Source organism: Ceratotherium simum, chromosome 7, assembly GCF_057802395.1.
Source record: "Ceratotherium simum simum isolate JZ-2026a chromosome 7, ASM5780239v1, whole genome shotgun sequence".
NCBI lineage: Eukaryota > Metazoa > Chordata > Mammalia > Perissodactyla > Rhinocerotidae > Ceratotherium > Ceratotherium simum.
In genome coordinates this window covers 38,583,822-38,608,557 of record NC_141906.1, presented here as the reverse complement: position 1 = coordinate 38,608,557, position 24,736 = coordinate 38,583,822, and the positions used below count along the sequence as shown (strand labels likewise).

General features: G+C 35.9%; 1 protein-coding gene and 1 long non-coding RNA gene across 6 annotated transcripts in view; one reads left to right on the top strand and one right to left on the bottom strand.

Annotated features, from left to right (window-relative positions):
• Positions 1-1,105, top strand: part of LOC147916647 (uncharacterized) — a 9,650-nt gene extending 8,545 nt beyond the window's left edge. The window contains exon 3 of one of the 2 annotated variants that reach the window (XR_015552706.1): positions 984-1,105. This is a non-coding gene — a long non-coding RNA (uncharacterized LOC147916647). The remainder of the gene's footprint in view (positions 1-983) is intronic. The other variant, XR_015552707.1, reaches the window with a different exon arrangement.
• Positions 60-24,736, bottom strand: PCF11 (PCF11 cleavage and polyadenylation factor subunit). 4 transcript variants are annotated; one of them, XM_004434049.3, is made up of 16 exons: positions 24,233-24,736; positions 20,386-20,511; positions 18,261-18,449; positions 17,714-17,908; positions 15,630-16,747; positions 15,040-15,220; positions 14,450-14,933; positions 12,342-13,906; positions 10,352-10,451; positions 6,846-6,965; positions 6,223-6,328; positions 3,797-3,980; positions 3,146-3,301; positions 2,647-2,739; positions 2,081-2,116; positions 60-1,158 (listed from the first exon to the last, which is right to left on the bottom strand). In XM_004434049.3, the coding sequence occupies exons 1-16, from the start codon at positions 24,422-24,424 to the stop codon at positions 943-945; spliced, it is 5,061 nt and encodes a 1,686-aa protein (XP_004434106.1). In that variant the 5' UTR covers positions 24,425-24,736; the 3' UTR covers positions 60-942. The 4 variants fall into 4 exon arrangements, with proteins under 4 accessions (XP_004434106.1, XP_014645848.1, XP_004434107.1 ...); XM_014790362.2 differs by having other exon boundaries at positions 6,223-6,325; XM_004434050.3 differs by having other exon boundaries at positions 14,843-14,933; positions 24,233-24,735.

The window sequence follows — 24,736 nt, the reverse complement described above, 5'->3', positions numbered from 1 at the left end:
TAAGAAAAAAAAGTCACATTCTAAAGCCATTCAAGAAATAACGAGATACAAACTGGAAGTTTCTTCATCATTCTATTTATTACATGTATGAATATTAACATCTCATGGTATCCATCTAATTCAGTCAAAACTAACAAAGGAAAAAAGTTAACCATGTTTCAAATGAACATTCTTACAGATTCCCCTGTAACTTAAAATAGAAATATGTTCATCTGCATTAAATCATTTGACAATTTGAAAAATGTCATTTAAAAAAAAAAATCACATTTAGTACTTAAATATATTTGTTAATCGTTTGATGACATCAGTGTCCAAGTTCAAGAATAAAAGTTGCTTCATTAGATACTTTTCAAAAATGGACATCTGGATGGTTCTCTATAGCTGGAGAGATATATATATATGCAAATATGTTCTATTTCGTTTTTAAAAATTTTTCAAATCTGGCTTTTCTATTTGAGAAAAGTCCTGCAGTGCTCTCACAACCCCCTTTTGAAGGATAAAACTTCAGACTTTGCTTCTTTGATCATGGGAAGCTACTAGAAAAAAAATCATGTTGAAGTTGCCATTTTCACCCAATAAAAAGTACAGAAACACTGTCTTTATTTGATGGTGTGCATAAATATTACACTCCATGGATAGCAAAAATATTTTTTATTTATAATTTACAGTTTTGCAAGTGAAAATCGTACATTTTTACACATACAATTTCATTTTGTTAAATTTGCACACATCTACAGAACTTTCACACAACAAGCACCTGAAACTGTGCAGGCAGTAGGAAATGCAAATACTAAAATGTATTTATTAACCAAATGATAGCTGAAGGCCCTGCCTCAGCTAGACAATTTATATAGATATATGTCTATATATACATAAAAAATTCTTCACCTAGATCCAACAGCAGCTTTTTTAAAAAAGAAAAACATACCTTTCTCATTTTATTTAAACTGACTCAACTGTATCATTTTCTGTTTTAATTTCAGTGGGTGTTGCTATGCTTTCCTCTGTACAAGCTGGTGGAGTATCAATTTGTTCTTCCTTAACTTTGGGACTTTCACAGGGTTCCTGCAATTCGTTTTTGACAATGTTCAACATAATGTTCAAGGGGTTTTCAACTGGTGTCTTGCTGGGAGATGGTGTACAATCAAATGAAGACGTCTACAAAATGAAAAGCCCTATAAGTACTGATTCAAGTCCAAAAGTATCGCATTAAATGACATTTAGTTCTGTAAGACCTTTGTGTGCGTGAAGAAACATACATATAACGAATGTAACTGAAATACCTGCTTTCCCACAAAACATGCCATAAAGGCAGACAAATAATAAAATGTATATCGAGCATTTAATATGTACTCAGCAATGAGCTGAACAAAGAAAAGCAGTAACTGATGTAAGGCCAAAACAAGTTGCTTAGACGTGCTTCTATATTTAACCCCACATAGATGGTAGGATTTTTGTGACTCCTAATTGCACATACTCTTGAGGATTTTTTGAAATCCCCACAAACCATCAAAACATCCTAGAAAGTCTAGTCTTTTGATGACTATAAATATATCTTCCAAACTGCCTCTTGAACCCAGTGGAACAAATATTCTTTGAAAGTCCATATGTTCCATTGTTTGGTTTAAAAAAATGGTCACTTTACGAATATGAAAATTTGAAATTCTCAAGTTAACAGACTGATGTCTTTTTTAGATTTCATGTGTGATCATTTAAAAATTATTCCTATATTAAATTGTTGAGTGGAGTATGTAAGAAAAAAAAGCAGTAAATACTAACCCGTTAACTCAAGAAACCTATTCTCATCATTATCCTTCTTTAGTTTCCCTCACATTTCTCTAGGCCTAGCGTTCTAGTAAAAGACATCATCAAGATTCAAGTGAATAGAGTACAAGTGATAAAGAAATTTTAAAATTTAAATCAGATTCTATCATTTGAGCACCAATATTTAGTGAACAATCTAAATGCTACATCAAAACATAAAAACAGCTCAATAAGATTAAAACTATTTCTCTGATGTAAAAAAATTAAAAAACAATTTAGTAATGTAAATGAGAAACACTAACCAAAAAGAACTTACATTTTGATAATCTTCATAACATGATGGATGATAAATCTAAAGCAAAAAAAAAAATAGTATGTATTCACATGCATATTCATTCCTAATGGCTATTCTGATAAGATTTTCTTTTTTAATTTAAACCAGAAGACAGCTATCTTTAGACAGGCAAGAAAAATCATTTGGTCACACCACAAACAAAATTTTCATCCTCATTTCTCTTTAAACTTGCTTTATACATTTAAGTAGATAACACGGTATGTTTTCAAGACAGTAATTTTGATGATGAATTATAAATTCAGAATCAAACTAGTGTGGTTTTAGGCAGAAGACTGACTAGATTCAGAAGACCTAGTCCTGGGTTTATCATTAACTAGTTATGCAACCTCTTATATAAAATGAGTATAGAACCAGATGACTGCTAAGATCTCTTCCAACTCAAAAACTATGACTCTGAAGTCCAATACCTTAGAAATACCTTTTTTATTAAAACCAAAAAACAATTAACATTTTTCTTCTTAAGTCGTGAGCTATCCCTACCAAAAACACTAATCTTAACACTTCCGTAATAAAGAAATGAAAATTACCTTTCCATCCACTCTAATCGCATTTTTTAAATGCCATTCCTCCTCCTCCTCATCCCAATATTGTTCAAATTGTTCTTGACAGATTTCACAACTCTAAAATAGAATCATATAAATGAAATTTACATAATAGAACACATCTAATCCCACTAAATAAAAATATATAAACATTTTGGTAAGTAGAGGAAGGAATCTAAGTGTTTTCTGAAAGTTTTAACAATGTTCAATATATAATACAGATACAAAATAAGTTCTAAGGATTTTACATTCTTCCACACAAAAACAGTTAGTGGTTCACTGCTGCTGGTCACTGATATTATGTATCTACAGTGGTTATGAAACCCAAAGCGAGATCATAAGAGTAAATTTGAAGAGTAAAGCTTACAAGAAATCTTAAAATCACTAAAAAAAGGATGTAAATAAAGTGATATATTGATGATTATTTACTTAAAGGAAGTGAGGAGCATGACCAGAGGCAGAAAATTTAATATTCTTCTCTTACCTCAACTGCTCCAGCTGGCCCAGCAGGTACACTTTGGAACTCCTTTTCTTTAGCAGCCTCCTGAGTTTTGAGCACAACTTCTTCATGCACCTTTTCAAAAAACTGGCTCTTTGCACGTTCTTCTAGATCAGCTATTTCCTCAAATTCTATCCAGTCCTTAAAAGGAGTTGATTTAGGAAAAATATTTTCATTTGTTTCTAAATTTTAAGGCATATCTTCAATAGAATGCCATTTAAAGATAAGGGTACATTCTTCTACAATATGCTTTAATATTTATTATTTAAAATTATAGCTTCTCTTTGAACCCCATAATAGACAACATAAAGCAACTAATGAACAATTAAGATCTTAATGTTAATTTTCCATTACCTGATAAATTCCATGTACAAATTTTTTACCAAAAAAAAACAAATTAAGTCACAGAAACTTGGAATTTTAGACGTAGAAAAACTTTGTGTCCTACTCTAATCTCAAAAAGCAAATACATACTCTTAAAATTTCTTTTATTTAAAAAAGCTTTTATATTCTAGGGGTCAAATTTTATTCAGAAAATTCCCAAGTTAGCTCTCAGCAATAATTTAAACTGATATACTTTTAGAATGATATAATTTAAAGGTTAAAAGATAGTTCAGAGGCATATGGATTACTTACTGTTAAACTGTAGTACCAACGTCTATGAGTGACTTTTCTGCTAACATCTTTTTCAGTTCTATTTTGCCGATAATGCCAATCCAAGTGATCTGCGTATACATCTGTCTGTGATGTTGTAAACCTCATTCCACAAGAGTAACACTGAATACCAGTGTACAGTCGATTTATAACACTATCATAACGTCTATTTTGAAAAACACACAAATAATCTTTAGTTTTGGTAACGTGGCTTAAGGGCCTTTAAAAAAAAGGCAGTTACAAATATTTCAGTTTTCCATATTTTAGTAATGGTAAAGCCATTATTATGTGACAAAATAATGGTTCAGCCAAAAGTTGGCTGAAACAGTTAATACCCAAAGATCAATGTTATTCTCCAACAGTATGTCACTGACTCTCTTTACCTTAACTTCAGTGAATTTTGGAACATGGAGTCTATCTCCTCTTATTGACAGGCCTGACTCAGTTACTTACTTCCTTCTAGCTAAAAATGGAATGACCATCTGCTAATTAATAAGGCAATAGTTGGCCTGTTCTTAGATTAGGGTCAGTATCAAGATGGACATGGCAGGTGGATATGGCAGAACAATTAGATTTCACCTCTCCAGATCTTTGGAGTTCTGAATAACTCAACTGCCCCACACTGGTCTAAAACACAGCGAAAGAGGTACAGAAGAAATAATAATAGTACAGATAACTAAAAAGAAACATTAAAAGACTAATGAGAAACTGAGGTCAGCAATAATCAGTTTTTAAAATTCTGGGCTTCCTATTTGGAAAGAAATAGGTACACAGACCAAGTAAATGAACAAATAGGGCAGTTATTAACTCCAAGAAAAATTTTTTTAATAGTAGAATAAAGCAAAGCACAGTACACTAATACTTTGTATGCCAGCAAACAAATAAATATTTAGAGTCATAACATTAATACTGAATAACGATTTAATGAAAAATGGTTTTATAACTGTATGAGGGAGTTGGTAGAATAGTAAAAAAGCTAGCTAAACCTTCACTATCAGGAAGTCAAGAGATTGTCTAAATGTGATAAATCAAGACATATGATAAATCAGAAAAATATGTATCTTTTAATAGAGAAGTAAATCCAAGGAACCATAGTTAAAAGAGTTAAAAAAATCTTTGCCTCTGGGTGAGGAATAGTACTAAGAGAAAAGGATGCCATCTTTTATTATAAGCCTTTCATTAGAGAGCTTTAACTATGTGAAAGTATTACTTTGAACAAAAAAATTGACTTTAAAAAAGTGAAACCCATTAGCTGTTCTATTTTTTTTTATAAAGTACTCATAAGGATATAGTGAATCCATAAAGCAGCTTTAATGTTTTTTTATATAAGTAATATAGGCAATAGAAAATTATTAAAAGATATGCATTAAATGTTAACAGTGGTTATCAGTAAAGTGGGAACTGTAGGTAATTTGATTTTCTTGACTTTATTTGTATTTTCTAATTTTCCACAACGAACATGCGTTACTTATAAAATGAAAATAGATTTTTAAAAAAATTTTTTTAATACTAGACTACAAAAATCTCATTTTCTTAACTTCAAAAACATAAGAAAATCAAAACAGGAAAAATAATGAAGATTACGAGAAAATGAAGATAAAAATAAGACATGAGTGATTATCAACACTTTATTTTTTTTTTTTTTTTTTTTTTTTTTTTTTTAAGATTTTATTTATTTTATTTTTTCCCCCCAAAGCCCCAGTGGATAGTTGTGTGTCGTAGCATCCTTCTAGTTGCTGTATGTGGGACTCAGCCTCAGGATGAACGGAGAAGTGGTGCCTCGATGCGCACCCGGGATCCGAACCCGGGCCACCAGCATCGCAGCGCGCGCACTTAACCACCAAGCCACAGGGCCGGCCCTATCAACACTTTAACTCCCTATATTTGCTGTACGTAACACAGATATAAAAAAATAGAAATTTTGGGGTGGGCTTTTGGCCTAAATACTTGTGCAGCAGTCATATTTTAGATTTAAACATAGGCTTCCTAAAGCTTACATTATGTATATGTATTTCACTACATTAAAAAAAAGAAATCAGGGGCCAGCCCAGTGGCATAGTGATTAAGTTCGCGCACTCCACTTTGGCGGCCCGGGGTTTGCCAGTTCGGATCCCAGGCATGGACCTACACACCACTTATCAAGCCATGCTGTGGCAGGTGCCCCACACATAAAATAGCAGGAGAGGCACAGGTGTTAGCTCAGAGCCAAGCTTCCTCAGCAAAAAGAGGAGGATTGGTAATAGATTGTCAGCTCAAGGCCATTCTTCCTCACCAAAAAAAAAAGGAAATCAGGCTTCCTAAATTTTAAAAGAGGAGTAAAATGAACAGCACTAGTAACAATGTCCATTGTTATTAAAGTCATTGTCCCTTTTATCTTAAAAAATTAGAAAGAAAATTAGAGTACATACTGTTTCAATTCTTCAATTGTGAAATTGGTAAGATCTGGAACATCCTGATCTTCATTTTGATCTTCCTCCTCTTCAGGGGGAGGCTGAGCAGCAACTTCATTTACTTCTTCAATGAAAAGAAACATAAATTTCTCAACACCATTCTCCATGTATTCTTTATAGGGGAACACTATATTGTTATAAGCATATAGAGAACCCCATCTTATCCACTCAGTGCTTCTGATCATACATTTACTGGCCAAGCAACCTAATTATTTTGATAAGTGATATTTGGTCTGATCTCTTAAAAGTCAATCTTAATGAAATTTTATTTCGTTAATATTCAAACTATTTTAAAAAGCTAAATTAATATAGAATAACTAGTAAAAATTCTGCACATGATATTTGCAGGAATGTTAGTTAAATGAAAGTGACCACTATAAACATAATAGTTCCATTGTAGAAAATTTAAAAAGTTCATTATAAACCAATTATATTTGATATCCAAAAAGCAAAAATAAAAACTATACCTAAGAATTCAATTATTGTAAGAACTTTTATCATAACTTACATCATTATATCACATCATACATCTTTATAACTTAATAAAGCTTTTTGTAGATGAAGTACAAAACCATACTTACGTGTTGTAGCTGAATCAGGCTGGGATAATTTGAGAATTCCTGTTTTTAGCAGTTTTGAAAATAACTCATTTACATCCACCTGACTGAGATGATTATCAGGATATGCCTTAGGAAGGGCTCCTTTAAAAAAATAACACTCTTAAAATGAAAGTAGAACTTAAAGATGCAAATTATACTAAGCATTTTTCAAAGTTTTCTTCATGATGTCCAAGCAACAATAAATTTGACAAAATCTTGTTAAGAATGAGAGCATTATCTCAAAAGCTCCTAAAATGAACTTTTCATTTAGGGCAGCAAATCATCACCTCTTAAAAATATATTCTAGGACAAACACTGAAAACTAACACTGAAAACACTGATACTTTATAAGGACATATGTATTATCTAAAAAATCCAGTATTACATACTTTTGCCTAATTAAATCCATGCCAAAGAAAAGAAGAATACAGAAAGCAGAAAGCTTCATGCTCCTTCTGTGCAGTACAACACCACCTCTAGATCCAGCTTCCCACCTTCCTAATTTTCTATTCCTCATCTTCTAACCATATTGGGAAAAGCAGTTTTGTATAGATGAAGTAGAGTACCATCTCTTACCACAGATTTCTAGGAAAAATAACAACCAAAGCCGAAGTGGAAATACTCCTGCCCGCCGCTTCCCCCCATGACTACCCAGGGGAACTAATGCAGGGAGATGAGCCACGTGGCTGAGTATACCTGCCCCTCTCACCTTTGCTGAATTACTGCCCTTGCAAAGTAGTTCAGGCTGTTGCTGAACAGGTGTTAGGCTTACTAAAGCTTCAATAATTTGAATAAATGAGACAAGGGTAATAATCTCCTTAAGCTCATTGGTGGGGAATCAATCCAATTATATATATTGCTAAGCACTATTCTAATAATCACAACTCTTTAACTATAAAAACAATATTTTAATGTATTTGTATGTCACTATCATGCATCTTACTACACCTCTAGAAAAAGTTCTAAACCACTAAAAATTCCTCTTAATAACAGAAATTCAATTTGCATCCACAATACACATAATCCCTGCCCTTGATCATTGCATACTGTATACACTTAGCACAATGCCTTGAACACAATAGCTAATTAATGTCTATTGAAATGAAATGTCTGAATACATGAATGACTAAATCAACCTCAATAGTTAGTCAATTACAATAGCATTTCACACACTAATTTAACATTTACATTTCATTAAAATTACTCTTTGTATATCTCAGTCATAACTAGCTATTCACATGTGTGTCAGGCAGCCAGGTTTAGTTGTCATGAGAATGAACTACGAAACTAGACTCTTGGGATTCTAACTAGAAATGCGATTTTTTAGTTGTGTGACATGATCAAGTTGCTTTTCTATGCCTCAGTTTCCTTTACCTGTAAAAGGGTAATAATAACTGTCCCTACCTAAGGTTGTTATGACAATTTAATGAATTAATATTTGTAAGGCACTGAGGTGTTTGGCACTACACACAGTGTTTGTTAAAAAAATGTCAATAGATTCCGCTACACTATAAAGCTCTTAGAAGAAGGAACCTTATTAAATTTATCCTAGCACAATGGCTAGCATACAGCAAATCATCAGTATACTAGGAAAGGGATGTTTTTACTTTCAATTTAGAGAAGAAACCTTGAGAGAAGCTGAAGAGAATAATGAATACTTTTCACATCCCTTTAAGAATAAGTATAATTTAAAAAAGGAAGGCATACGTAACATCTCATTCAATACCTCCAACCCAGGGAAATAAGATGTGATCTCCTGTGACACTGCTATGCCCTGTATACATACACATACACCCCAAGGTTGTAAATGCGAAAAGAAAATTTGCAGTTTTTGTATATCATCTCACACCAAAAAGAAAATTTTGCACACTATCTCACCAACCCCAATACAACAAATCCTCCACTCAACAAGAAAAACTGAGTTCTAAAGGAAAATACAATAATATAGCACTTTACAAGTTACAAAGTACTTCTGCATACACAGTCGTCTGTTGGTATCCACGGGGGATTGGTTCCAGGACCCCAAGGATACCAAAATCCGAGGATGGCCAAGTGCCTTATATAAAATGGTGTAGTATTTGCATGTAACCTACACATATCCTCCTGTATACTTTAGATCGTCTCTAGATTACTTATAATACCTAATACAATGTAAATGCTATGTAAATAGTTGTTATACTGTATTGATTAGAGAATAATGACAAGAAAAAAAAGTCTGTACATGTTCAGTAGATACAACCACCATAGGCCTTTGATCTGAGGTTGGTTGAATCCATGGATACCAACCCAATAATACAGAGGACCAACTGGACTCTCATTAGATTTTCTTAAAAAAATTCCCAGGCAAATACTGACTTTTATCATATCCTGTCTACAGAGTCAGAAACTGAACCGCAGAGAGGATAATTGCTTACACCCTGCCCACCTACAGAGTAGCAGAGTGGAGCATCTAACCCTGGTCTTCTGATTTTAGATCCCAAATTCTTTCCTTCCTTTTTCATTACAGTGACAACAAAAAACATAAAAAAATATTAATTAATACTAATTGTCAATCTAGAAATTAAAAACAAAAAGTTTTCAAATTTATTGAATGAATTTCTTGTGATGACATAGTTTAAAAACCAATGCATAAACTAAAGCTTGGCTAGGACTTCCCTAGTTACTTCAGAAGTTTTGGAAAACTCTCTAAATTTGTAAATTGAATAGTGCCATGCTAGAGCATGTTTCTGAAGATGGCTGTTTTAATGATTCAGAAATAAAGCAAGTACCACTACAATTTGGTTGGGCTGGTTTCAATACATTAACTTTGCAGTTATTTTATAAATCACCATAATTTATATACTTGACATTTATTCACACATTTAAACTGAAATTCATTTTTAAAGCCCTCATATCCAATATTGTTACAGCATCCATAACAATATTGTTATGCCTCACCCCTTAGTAACAATCACCTTTATCAGGAGACCTGGCTAGGGAATCACAGTTTTTCTCTACTTCTCCTTTAACATGTTGTGTACAACTATTATTTGAGTGCCCATAAAGACATATGAATGAATCAACTTTATAAGGCGATGTTCCCAGTACTCAATGTTTATTGGATCATCGCACACACATACCACAAAACAAAAACTCAAAATATCAAATAATTGAGATTTCTGAGGTTTGTCATTTATTTCATTTTACCTCAACACAAATATCATATTCCTACCCTACTCTCCAGCTTCCACCCAACAGGTTTCCTTCCCTCTTTTTTCATGGTCTACAAGTCCTGGCTAACCACTTCTAGTTGTAAACAGGATCAGTGTGAATACACATCAACAACGTAAACAGACTCAAAAAGGGAACAAAATATCTAGCCTGATTAAATTTCTTTATATTGCATATGCCTTCTCAAAATTGTCATTTTCTAAAATCAACAAGGTAGCTATTCAACAAAACATCAATTATTTGTCTCTTGAAAAACACAAAGTTCAGGAAGTACATACCTGAAGGATTCTGAACAAATGCTCCATGATTCTGTGGATGAACTGGTAAAAATTGTTGTCCTTGGCCGAAAGCTACTGGCTGAGCAACACCAGTCAGAACCTTTAAGAGAAACCTTGGTTTTAAGAACATCTTTTCTATATTTTAAGTAAAACTTTAACATTCTAATCACATAAAAATATTCACAGATATCATAAGGTCTGGTTTCTATGATAATAAAGATTTACAAGTATAACTTGACTGGGTCACTTCACTTCTAGGCTTTCTACAACAAGGAACAATAACACCTTCTCTTATCTGTTTCACAGAATTATAAGGAACTGAGAACAGATGTGATGCTTCTTTGAAGTTTAAGATACCACGCAAATATAAAGTAGCCAACAACTAGCTGTGTGACCTTACACAAATCACTTTACCTTGCAGGTGCTTTCCCTTATTTTACAAATAGAAGAACTGACATCCAAACACATGACTTGTACACAATCATAATGGCTAGTTAGGAGTAAAGCTGAAGCCAGAACTCCTGACCTGACTCCTTTGCACAGACGTCAAAAGTCTGGTTTAACCAGCTATCTGAACTCCTTTGTGATCATCCTGCTTGGCCATCATACTTTGGGTTACAAAGTAGATTCTAAAACACATCAAGGGAACGTTAAAAAATAAAAGTCATGAAACAAGTACTGTACGGGCATACAAATACTACATTCATAGTCCAGAGTGAGGTAGGACTTCTACATGTTGCTGCTATGTAAACAAACATCCATTTATAAGCCTGTTCAGTAGCCATATGAACTTTCAGTAGTACGTATACATAATAAAAACCCCACCAATTTTGTATAATATAGGAACAAGACTAAGTCCCATTCTAGAGTCTCTGTCAATAACATATCATTTTTTTTTTAAGAACATACAAGAGTAACTCTAGGTAGGCCAATTGTTTTTTTTAAACCATTGGATATGAATAGAAGATTGCTTTCTATAATGCTTATAATGTGCTTTTAAAATCTTTCCTCTTGTTTTACATTTTCTTCCATGCAATGTTACTGGTATGAAATGAATCTGTCCTAGTAAGAAAGTATCAGCACCTGGAAAAAAAGTAAATTTAGCCCAGGAGAATTTCAGCAGGCAAGCAAAAGTAGTCATTAAATATCAACTGAATTAATCACAAATTGTAAGCACATTGCTTTAAAATTATTTCAATATGCATTTTAAAGTGCATGTAGAACGAGTGCAAAAGAATACCAACAGGTAACTATACATATTTAGGTGATATAATGAATATATTTGGGAGGCAAGTTCTAAGTTTGCTGTGTTAACACTAATATTAAACAATTGTATTTGACCAGAATGACTGGAAAGGTGGTAAAAAAATAGTAAGAGAGGAAAAAAAAAGAATTATAGACTATAAAGGCATGGGCAATTTGATTTTCTTATTTGTTTAACTCAGGCTAAGGAAGTTCTTAATCAAAGAAAAGTCTAAAAAATTAGCTCTATGGTTACTTTAAAGCTTATCAGGGCTCAACAGTTCTACAATGTAGCAGAGGCCTATGAAACACACAATTGTGTAACATTTTACTAGCTTTGAAGCCAAAAACAAAAAAAACATAATGGGAGGCTATGCATGTGTGAAGGCAAGGAGTATATAGGAAATCTCTGTACCTCACAGCTCAATTTTGCTATAAACCTAAAACGACTCAAATAGTTTATTAAAAACAAAAACTGTGTGTGTGTCACAGAGAGAAAGAGATTGAGAATGAGAGATTTCTCTAGATCCTGGAAGAGCTAAGATCAATTCTGGATTTAAATCGAAAATTTCAGCCCCAGAAGACTCTCATCCCACTTCCCTACCATGGGGAGTTTTTAGAGTACATTAAAAACGTTCCAATCTATAGAATAAACTATCTCCTGAAAACCTTCCTCAAGCCCTAGAAACATTAAAAATGGTTTGTATCTGCATACAACATAATTTTAGAGGAACTACAACAGACTTACCTGTTGAGATGCCTGAATATTTCCTACTGTTATTGGAGCAGGTAAATTGCCAAAGTTTCCAAACTGAGAACTCTGAAGATTCTTTTCATCAAAGTAGTGTCCAGAAGCTCTGTTAAGGGGATTCGAGAAATTCTGGTTTCCAGGGCCATGTGGTCCATTAAAATTTGGTCCTTGAGGTGAATCAAATATTTGTTCATGTCTTTGGAACTGTAGTCCTTGGGATGGGGCATTAAAACCACTGCCAGGTGGATCATTATATGGACCAGTTTGATTGAAAGATACTGATTCAAGCCTTTGTGAAGGATGATTGTCAAATCGTGTGCCTTGAAGACCAAGCGGAATATCAAACCTTGATGCTTGCTGGTGTTGTGGACCATCAAATCTTTGAGGTACACCATCAAATCTTGGTTGAACCTGCTGTCCAGGTGGTCCATCAAATCTCTGTGGGCCTGGCTGACCAGTTCTTTCAAATCTAGGACCTGGCTGACCATGTAATCCATCAAATCTTGGCAAGAGTGATGGCTGACCTGGCTGCCCATCAAACCTTAAAGCATGACAACCTTCAAATCTTGGACCACCTTGACCCAGAGGTCCTTCAATTCTCAAGCCACCTCCTGGTACAGAAGGACCCTCAAACCTCATTCCACCTCCTTGTTGGACTAAAGGTCCTTCAAACCTGATCCCAACCCCTGGTTGACCATGTGGACCCTCAAACCTAAGATTCCCACCAAGTTGATTATGTTGCCCTTCAAACCTCAGACCAGCTACTGACTGACCATGGGGGCCCTCAAACCTAATTCCAACTCCTTGTTGTAGCAAAGGGCCCTCAAATCTGATCCCACCTGCTGGCTGACCATGAGGTCCATCAAACCTAATTGGAACTCCTGATGGGCCATGACCCCCCTCAAATCTAAGTCCACCTACAGGCTGACCTCGAGGATTATCAAACCTAAGTCCACCCACAGGCTGACCATGAGGTCCCTCAAACCTTAGACCACCCACAGGTTGACCCCGATGTCCCTCAAACCTCAGACCACCCACAGGCTGGCCCCCTGGTCCTTCAAATCGCAAACCACCTGCAGATCCGTCAAACCTCAAACCAGGGGAACCTTCAAACCGAAAACCACCTCCTCCTGCTTGACCAATTGGCCCCTCAAACCGCAGAGGTGTCCCTACTGGTCCTGGAGGACCTTCAAATCTCAAAGGACACCCACCTCCAAGCTGACCTTGTGGTCCTTCAAATCTCAAAGGGCCACCTCCCCCCATTTGTCCTGGTGACCCATCAAACCGAAGAGAACCTGGTGTAGGAGGTCCATCAATTCTAGGGCTTAATTTATTAGGTCCTTCAAAAATCATCTTGGTTGGGCCATCTCTCGTTACTGATGGCCTACCAGGTCCATCAAATAATGGTCTGTCTTCAGCTAAAGCTGTAAGTCGCTGATTTGTATCAAGGCCGGCGAATCTCGACGCTGGGTTATCTACAAATGGTTTATCTGAATCTTCATACCTAGGTCGCTTAAGTGGAAAACGATCATTGAATGGCGATCTCTGCTCTTCTCGTACACCTTTTAAAAAGAAAAAAAATTTATTTTCCCTGAATCTGAATTTATATCAAATTATCTTAAAATCGTCTTTCTATATTCATGTAAATGTATATTCAAAAATATCTATAACTATCTCACTTTATTAGAGGAGAGGGAAGAGACAGCATCAAATAGCAGGTAAGAGGATGCCCTCTAGAGTCAGAAACACCTGGGTAAAAAAAAAATCCCCATTCTGTCAACTTACTAATTATTTGACTTTGAGAGCAAGTTATTTAACCTCTCTGGTCTCGTTTCCTACCTGTCAAATGGGGATAATATATATTTCACTGGGTTGTTATTAGGATTAAATCAGATTACATACATAAAGAACCTAGTAAAGTACCTGACACACAGTTGGCCTTATAAATATTAGCTCCCTTCCCTTCCCTTTGAGGGGAAAAACAAACAAACAAACAAAAAAGAGTAGTCTGAACAGTCACAAAAATCCTTCCCCACTTAGCTTGTTCATTTTTCCCTTCACTGCTGTGTGATTCAATAGGCATAATCTGATTTAACTTTTTCTACCTTTAGCAGAGACTTGCTCGTCATGTCTTCTCCGGCCCTCATGGGGTGCAAGATTCTCAGCATAAGTACGACTCCCAGATATAGGAGAAAGACGTCTTGCTCTTTCACTAAATTGTTCTTTTCTGTCAAACTGTGCTCCACTATTCCTACTTGCATGTTTACTTTTGGATGGCTCACATTCTATTCCAGACAACAAGGCATCAGTCAAAGGGTAGTCAAAAATATCAGGATCTAAGAGATCAAGTCTTGGAAATGAATGCTGAACCTGTGTCCTTTTCAGTTTTGCTTTATGTTCATAGTAGGTTAATTCAGCATCAGATAAGAGAGGTTTCTTTTTTAATCCACCTTTATTTTCTTCTGTAGGACTATCCCGTACATTGCATCTATGTTTACCTTCTTGATACTGAAATAGCTGTCGAATTTGATGCACAACAACAAGGAACTCATCCTGTGTGATTTCACCAGATGCTAAACGTTCACTCGTCTGCATAGGGGTGATAAAAGGAAATCAAGTATTTTAAATATATAAAGTACTTATCAAAAAACTTAAACAAAGGAGAATAATGACCACATGGGATCACAGTAACTACCTTTTGAAGTAATTCTCTTTTGCTTGCAAGAGTTAACTCTTTAGGAATCTGAAGATTGGCATCTACACTTAATCGATGCTGCTGCTTTGGGGCTCGAGGAGACAAGATTCCTTTAGTGCTTGACCAGCTCTCCCTATGCCTTAGATGAGGAGATTTACTATGTTCATCACCCGGTTGTAAGCTGAAATCACAAAAGCAGTACATTATTTCTTAAAAATTTTTTTAAATATTCAGGACCATATTTAAGGATCCTTTTCAAAGGATCTGGTTAAAATGAATATATGTAACCATAAAAGTTAATTAAATGATTAAGAGCACAAGATCTGAAGTCAGAAAAATCAGATATTAATTCTGATCCTTGCATTTCCTAGATATGCAGCCTTAGGTAGATTAGTTAACCTTTCTAAACTTCAATTTTCTTATCTGTAAATAGGAATAATAATAGTATTTAACCCATAGGGTTGTAAGAATTAAATGGAAAAACAAAGCACTAATTATAGCACCCGCTAAACATTATCCAATTTTTAAATTAACACTGTATTTTAAAATGTACATATTGTTCTACTTGATTAAAAATGTTAATATCCTACCTTTTATTTTCTTCCCAACCAGATTTCCATCTTTTGGTAGACTTGGAACTTTGCCAATTTTCTATATTCTCCTTTGGTTCAGTGCCTGACTTGGTAGAATGCTGATTTGCAGTCTCTTGTGGTCGTTCCTCTTCAGTCTTTTTTATTCGCCTTGGATCTCGAACATCCTGTTTAGTACTTCTCTTGGCATTTCTTTCTTCCCTGGAAGGTGGTGTAAACTCCTCCATATGTGACTGCTTAACTCCTGATTGGCGAATCTTTCCAGCTTTGGGTGTCAAGGTTGGAGACATACTCCTTTGCCTTCGTTTGGGTGACCGCCTATCTCTTCTCTTTGGAGAATGTATAATTGGTGACCGTGACTTGGGTGATCGAGATCTTGATCGCTTTCTAGTACTTGATCTCCCGGGTTTTGTCCCCTGTTTTTCCGATTCTTCCATTATTGTATCCTGTTTTTGTACAATGCCATTTATGATTTTATTTCTACTTCCAACCAGTCTGTGTTCAGATGATTTCATGTGCTCATCTTTATCCTTTTTTTCTGCAGTTTTTCTCTTCTCTTTTACATCATCATCTTTGCTATCAGTTTTATCCTGAAGATGTTTTTTTAATCTTGGATCTCTCTTGCTCATCTCAGAGACCCTTGCACTTTCAGATTCCTGATTTTTCAAGTCTTTTGTGTGGGATAATTTGTTTTTCAAAGGTGATGGTGATTTAGATTTAGATTTAGATTTAGAATCTAATTGGTCAAGTTCTTTCTTGGTTATTTTTTCACCTGATTTACTTTTTTCTTGCTTGGATGAGTTTAGTTTTTCAGAAGGTATGGGTTTACTTGTCTTAATATCAGATTGGTTCAATGTGTTCATTAGGAATTCTTTCCTGTGACTCTGATCTTTTCCATGAGAAGAATGTTGACTCATCCTATTAAGACGGGGATCCCTGTTAGTTCCTTTCAAATCCTGAATTTGTAAGGATGGACCTGGACGGCTTTTCTCAGGTTGCACAGGAACCTGATGGGGAGCTTTAACTGCCATTGGGGGAATTTGTGAAACATGTAATTTGGATGGTGCAGATCCAGCACCTAAGTTGGAAGTCTCCTGCTGAACACTAAGAGAAACTGCCTGAAATACAAAACACATGTTCATATTAATACTGTAAAACATGCAGATTATTTGTCAGGAAATTGAAAATTAAAGAATATATTGCTTTATTCAATAAATTCATTTATTCAATACTGTATTAACATTGTCTATTTCTAGTGGTTAAGTGGAGATTAAAATGAAAAGAAAAGAAAGCTCATGTACTTATGTGGCCTGTTATTTCTTACTAGTCCTTTACTTTGGGGTTTTATAATATCATCTCTATGTAGAACGAAAAAAAGAATCCTCCCTCTTCCTAATTATTCAGGATTCTGAGCCAGACTGCTACTAAAAAACTGCTAAATCAATCACTGCACTCCAGCTACACAAGAGTCAAAGAGTCATTCCAGCTAAATCTTATGTCATAAAACTGAGCTCCTCCCAAAGCGGCACTGATAGTGATAGAGATATAAAATTCTGCCTTCCTGTACCTCCTCATTCTCAAATGAGTCCAAGTGCTAAGTAAAATAACTTAATATAAGGTCATTCATGCATAGAAATATATAATCTTCCTGGCCTCTTTAATCTTATGATGGCTTTTCTTCTGCAGGCTTCTAGGAACCCGATTTCTGCTCAGAAAGCATAAGCTCATAAAACATTAAAGACTATGCAAAAACATTTGCCACAACACACGTACCACCTTGGGATTGATATTCAAGTCCACATGATATAACTGTTAAAAAAACTAAGGTGCTATTTTTATAAGATAGCAATCTAATAGAAAAGTATTTGAAAGAAAACAGTGTACAGTTGATATTCAAGTGAGTTTTACAATAAGTATATAAAATTTTGGTCTAATACATACATCATAATTTGCAAAAATAAAAGTGGAAAAAGAATACACTATTAATAAGAGTAACATGTTAATACAATTCAAATACAAAATAATTACTTCTTTATCAAAAGACAGGTTTAAAATATTTAAAATGCCAAATCTCCTCTACTTACCAGTTGTGCCTTAGCTTGCTCTAACTCAAGCTCCAGCTTTTTCTGCTGAAGTTCTAACAACTGTTTTTGTTTTGCCAGTAACTGCTGCCTTATTAGTTGTTCTTGGGTAAGATTCTTTTGTATATCAGGAACAATTGGAGGAGTGGAGATGCTAGGGGAACTGACCACTGTGCCAGGTGTTGAAGGCTCTTCGGGCTATAAGAAAAAGTAATTCGTTAAAATATATATCATAGCTAAAAAAGAACCTAAGGAGGAACTAAAAAATTATCAGCTTATCTCTTAGTAAATAAGATCCATAATCTTAAATGGCCAATCATGTTTAAAAGCACACAGAAAACTTTTCAGAAATTTAAAAACCAAGATAAGTATAAACAAGGAAAATATATTTTAAATGCACTGTGAACCTGAGGTGGGGAAAAAATCTTTTTTAAACTAAACTGATTCCATACAGGGTCTTCTTGGTATTTCTCTCTGGCAAGAAATGTTAGAGAAGTCAAAATTTAATAGTTAGAAATATTAGTTATATACCATTCGTATTAAAACTTACCGATTTATTTAAAAATTTAGGATTCACATGGATGCTAGATGTATTCACATTAGGGGGTAGAGGTTTAATAGGCCAAGCAGGATCTAATGAATTGACTCTGACATCCAGGGCATAAAGTTTCTTCAAAGGGAATATTTCATCCCATGTGGAACGTAATTTAAATAAACTTTTTCTAGTATTTTCATCCACCTAGAACAACAGAACAATTCTATGGCTTGTTAAGTTACTATGAATGTTTTGTATTATTAATTATAAAGCTACATAAATCTCTTTCTACTTCACATATAGCACACATACTGCTCATTCATAAACATAAACAACAGTAACAATTTATTAAAGGTATATTTGGTTTGCAAATAAAGTTAATAAATTTCTCCCTCAAAAAAATTAGAAAAATCAAAGTTATTATCACCTAGCCTACAGGAAAGCAAACATACTAGGCAAGTCTTTGTATTTTTAAAAATACAAAATGTTTCCAAGTTTTAGGGCTTGATATAGTATTCCTAATGTTACTCTCACTCTGGACAAAAATATAAAACTAGAATATAGTTTACCTGATCGCTTGAATTTTCAAAATTATTAACATGGTAGTACAAAGTTAAAATTAAGACAAAACTATCTCACTAACCAACCTTCTGCAATACAATATGGTTGGTACCTATGAACAAGCTACTTGTGTGGAAGGTACCTTAATAATCGAAGCCCACAAAATCTTACCCACTGATGGGCTTTAGTTTTAAATAATTTATCTGCTCAAGCTTGTAACAGGCATGATATCAACAATATTTTCAAAATTAGCCATCAGAGAAAGCTAGTACTTGGGAAAACTGAATTAGACTTTTAACTCTAGTATAATAAAGCCTTGACTTTATTCGAGTCTTCAGATAATAATTATATTTACTACAAGGTCAGTTCCATCAACTGTAGTGTTAAGGCCCAGTTAGACTCAGCAAAAGTATTCTACCAAACACCCAACTGAATTTGAACATACTGAAATGGTAACCAAGAGGCTGGTTTAGCTCCCCAACTTCTATAACACAAAGTTGGCTTCTCCTTAGACTACAGTCTCAGGTAAGCAGTATTTAGCAAAGGTCTACAATACACTATTAACAAGCTCCTTAATACAATCTGAAATACAGCTTTCCAAATTTCATCTGCATATACTTACTTAGCACTATTTCTTTTCTCCAAGAACTTAAAAGAAAAAAAATTACTCAAGTAGCAACTACAAATTTTCTCTTTAATAAACCAGTAAAATCTGATACTGAATAGTTCTTTCAAAATCCCAATTCTCCAAGTCTGACAACTATAAGATTTCTCCAGACACAACAGGTGCATCTACTAAAATATAAAAACTACCACCAATTTTTTATGTTAGGAAATAATCTTTAAACCTAAATATCTTATAAATGCCCTTAATGCTTAGTATGAAAGATACAGCCTGATGGGAAGAGAATTACTGCAGAAAAACCCCTTGTCTTCTTCAACATAATACCATACTAACCAAACTACCAGATACAATGTTATGGAAGGAATTTACAATCTCTAGGTATGGAAACTAACAAGCCTTTCTTCTAAACATTGGGGGGAGGGGGTGTTCTAAAATAACCTAAAGCAATTAACTGGTCCACCATTCACACATACCTAGAACATTCACATAAACCATACTTGAACAAAGTAACAAAAAAGGACACATTTCCAGGAAAAAAAAAAAATCACATAAGTTTCACACATCAATCACAAGTTGAGACACACTAGAGGATTATACTTTTTTCCAGATAGGAATAATCAACAGCCTAACACCATTCTGAAGTACTCTTGATAGCTTCATGTCTTTTTGCCCAAATTCTACAGATGAACAGATCTTCAATCAAATGAACAAACTCAACTAAAAAAACACACAAATAATTCTAAAAGCAAATCCACCTATTCTTGAATGGATAATGTAAAACCTCTAGCATCTGCTTTAAAAATTTAACATAAAACACTAACTTTAGCATGGTACTTGATAAATATCCAAGAAAATAAAACATTTCACCACCCAAGAAAACCCAACACCAAGGCAAATATTTATTTAATCAGGAACATTTTCTAAAAATTCAAATGTTTCTAAATGTATATATACCTTTTCAAACACACAAATAAATGTTGCAACTAGATTTTTAGTAAAGGCAGTGAGATACTCTCTTCCAACGTTTTTCACGATAGAATCCATAAGGTACATGACAGGAAGCTTCTCTGAGGAAGGCGCCTGAAGTAATAAAAAGAAACTGAGAAGTTTAGTATAACGAATTGCCACCAAAGAATTATTTCTTAAAGTGAGTTTTTAAACCTACAATACAGACCTCTCTTTTTGTTGATATTAAATACTTTTGAATAGCAACCTTTATGAAACTTAAGTGTTCAATCAAGTTCTCGTCTCTTACAATGATCTTTAGTTGAGCATACAAAATAAGCTCAGAATTACCAGGTAGAAAAACTGTAATCTCTAGTACACTCATTTAACACACAATGGAATTTCAGGTTTATATGGTAAAGACCTGTGTTTTAAGTGACCAAAAAGGTGGGGGGATTATTTTCTGTTATCCAAGTGTAAACTTTGTGACCCACATCAATTTATAATGGTGTACCTAGACTCAACGAGGTCAAGTTTTCAGACTTCTGGCAGAAACCCTAATTTCCATAGGCATATTTTATATGTTAGTCTATGAATCTTTTGTTACCTGTAAAATCATTAGGATTCCTTCTCTATAATCCAATGAACAAAGAAATTAAGTACACTTCACATACGAAGTTAATGGCAAAAAAACACTTTTAAACTTGCACATGAACACACAAGGTGCAAGTTGTTACTGATACAAGAAAAACTGGATGGAGCAGCCGCTGAGTCATGTAAATCAGGTTGAGCTCGACTCTGGAAAGCAGGATTTGTCCTGAAGATTTTCTTCACAGCATGGACTCTCCGTCGTAATATTTTCCCTCTGACATGCACAAACCAGAGGTGCTAAATTTGTGCAGAGCCAGTGTGGTGACGCTGATACAGGTGGCCCTTTCCAAAGCAAAGCAATGTTGCCCCAGTTCAACCACAACGCCTACCCATCACTGGCTTTCAGAAGGCACAGCAAGTTTCCAGAAAGCATCAGCAGGTTCACAGACTTGTTGAGGAGCATTAAGACACACCATATAAACTAAGTGTTAACTCTGACTCCACAGGGGCACCCATGATTTAAACAAACAAACCAAAAAAAAAAAAAAAATCATCCCCATTTACCCATCCCATGTGTATAGGAATCTTAACCCTGAACAACACTTACCCATAGCTACCTGTAGCTAGGGTAGGCTCACTGTTCCGCAGTACACAATGCCATCATATTTCACAAAACCAATTGCCCATACAAGTGTGTGGAAGTGCTCTTGCTTCTGATAACACCTTTACAACCAAAGTTGGCTAAAGAAACCTTTGAATAACTTTGTATGAAAAATTTCTTTCACGGTTCTATCTAATAAAAGGGGTCACAAGGCCACTGCATGTGGGTAAACTATTAAGTACCAACATGTCAAATGCTTTATTGCTGTGTCTTCATCTTACCATGTCATGTTTTACACCATTTTAGTCATTGTTGTACTTATTAAGATAAACACGCTCTCTTTAAAACCAAAAGCTGTTCAGCAGGCTAATTTTTTATTGTAGAAGTGAATCCTTATATGTAATATTTTTTCACTACTACTGTCTCATGGGAGGAGTCAAATTAGGTGTGAATCCTTACGTTTAGTAATGCTGAGATGCCAGAGAATAAGGACACAAACATTCACCTCCAAAAGCACAAAACCAAGCCAGTTTGCTACCAAATGACAGAAAATCCCTCCCCTCACCCTCAACCCCAACCCCGATTAAGATATTTCCCCAAAGTGACTTTTACATATTTTCCTCAATCTGGCTTTACAAAAATAACTAGGAAACGTGTGCCAAAAAAATTTCAGCGGTCTTTTATCAGCAAATAGTCCATCTATTTTCACCACTCTGTGCAGCCGTACACAAACACAAGTTTTAACGTGGTCACTATATTCAGCACTTAGTTTTCACTTCTTAAAGGTCTTCTGGATCCATTAAAAACTAGCAAGGAAACTGTTCCTTGAGTGACAACCTGAGCTGCTAAATATTAGGCTCTGTGGAATATTAGTAATCCCCAAAATACTAGATAATCAGATTTTAAAAATCAATGTTATTTTTTTTTAAACGCAAGTGCAGTTTTGTTTCTTAAAAAAGGCATTCAATGTCAAGTTAAGCCTTCAACAAGGCAAAAACTAAGTTCTCGTGTCCAACATGTTTGTGGTATCAATAAAAAGGATGTTGAGTATGAGGAATGCTTCCTTTTTAAATCTCATACTTTAAAAAGAGAACAATAACTGTTTCAGACAGACATTCACAGGAAAAGCTGAATGAAGACTTGCATTTTGGCTGTCAGACGAGCATGACAAACTTGTTGGGCCCTTAAAAAAAAAAAACCTTACTTTTTGTCCTCTTTAAATTAAGGTATGAAAGGACCACCTGAAACCGTGTATCTTGTGAACAGATTTACCCAAAAGAGTGGATGGAACCTAAAGAAGAATGAACCCAAGTCACTTAAAGACTTTTGTTTAAAACACACAACCACGTAGATAAAAATAAGTCTTGGAAACAGATTCTACACCTTACAAAGGTAAATAAAAAAGACAAATACATATTTTATATGTTTTATTCACAAATTTTATAATACCAGTCACACATTTCAAAACCATTTATTAGAGTCAGACCACTCAGTTTTACACTAGACAGAAACCGCCTCTAAACAATATATTGGTGGTTGTTGTTCAAGTGGCCTTTTAAAAGGGGTTCACTCTGCTAAAAGGAGGCTCATCCTGATAATTTCAATCACTAACACTAGAAAAAACTAAACCATAAGTACAAGCTTGAAAAATAACTTAAAACGTAGTACTGGGAAACTATTAAAACTTATTATGATAACTAAGTTTAACAGTAACTTTACTTAAATGACATATCGCTCCCACATAAATCCACAGAAGAGGAGGACTACAGGGAAATATAGGGTGGCAGAGGACCACTTCTGTCAAGGGGTGAAGAAAAGCACGTCTTCACTACCAGGGAAGGGAGGAAATAAAGAGAAAAGGAAGAGGAGGAGGGACTGAACTTTTCAAAAAAAAACTACAAGTACTTGTTACCCAGTGGGCCAGTTCTCCACCTACAGGTTGGATAAGATCTCCTCCCCCACCCGAACCCCACCCTCAACCCCAATTTCCCGCATTTGGGGGCAAATTAAACCCTCCGATAGGAGAAGTAAAGTTCTATCTAGCCGCCCCCACCCCAAAATGGGGCTGACGGGTGTGAGCAGCTGCCTGGCTGGCAGGGAATGGATTCTCCTCTCTTCCCTTTCGCATCATGTGCTTTTCAGGCGCCATGTTGGGCTCCTAACAGGCGGCTGCTCCACTCGGGACCAATTCCCTACTCCCACCCACCAACAGCTCGCTCCCAGGTCCCCCTTCACCTCCTTCCAACCCACAGAGCACAATGACTCAAAGGGGACTGGGGGGGAAACGGGAGAAGAACCACTCCCCACCTTCCCAAGGGATTAAAATGGTTTTAACTCTCACTCCCCCACACCACAAACTGCCTTTAAGTCTCCCCCTCCCCAAAGGGCTCTAGTCAAAGCGTGTGTGTCGGGATATACAATGCGGTGGCCTAAATAGGAGTCGTGAGCGGAAGTGGGACCCCACCCTTTATCCTCCCCACTCCCTCCCCCCAAGAGAGGCCCACGCTCGAAGCCTGGGCCAAAGACCGAGCCTGAGTTGGAGGGGGAGGATTGGAGAGGAGGAACACTGTCCCCCCCCTTTGGATGGAAGCGAGACCTGGGATGAGGCTGACACTAAAATGAGGGAGTATTAGAAGAATAGGAGGCTGCGGGGTGTATAAAAACCTTGGCGGTTTGGGCCTCGATGAGAGAGACGATCTCCTTGGCGAAGGGCAGGTTCTCCTCGGCTAGAATGGTCAGCATATTGATGTGCGGTTTGCTATTGAAGGTCAGGTCTTCGAGTGATGACTGATAATCCCGACAGGCGTCCTCCCGGGCCCCCGCAGTACCGGCCTCGGCCGGCGTCTGCTCTGACATTGCGCCGCGGCCCCCCTCCGAGGTCCGCCGCAGCTGAAGCTGAAGCCGCTCTCGATACCCCGCCTCCCTTCCGACTCCTCTTCCTCTCCCAGCTCTCTCGCGGCTCCGGCTTCACCACATGCTGACCGCGGAGGGGGGTTGGGGGACGACACAGGGGGAACCTCGGGTATGAAACGCCGCCGTCTCACGGGTGATCTCCGTCGACTTCCAGCCGCCACAGAAGCTTCTTTCTCCACTGACACAAAATGGCGGCGGCAGTAGCGGCTCCAGCTCCGAAAATGTCTGTGTTCCCAACCGCTGCGTCGTGCGAAA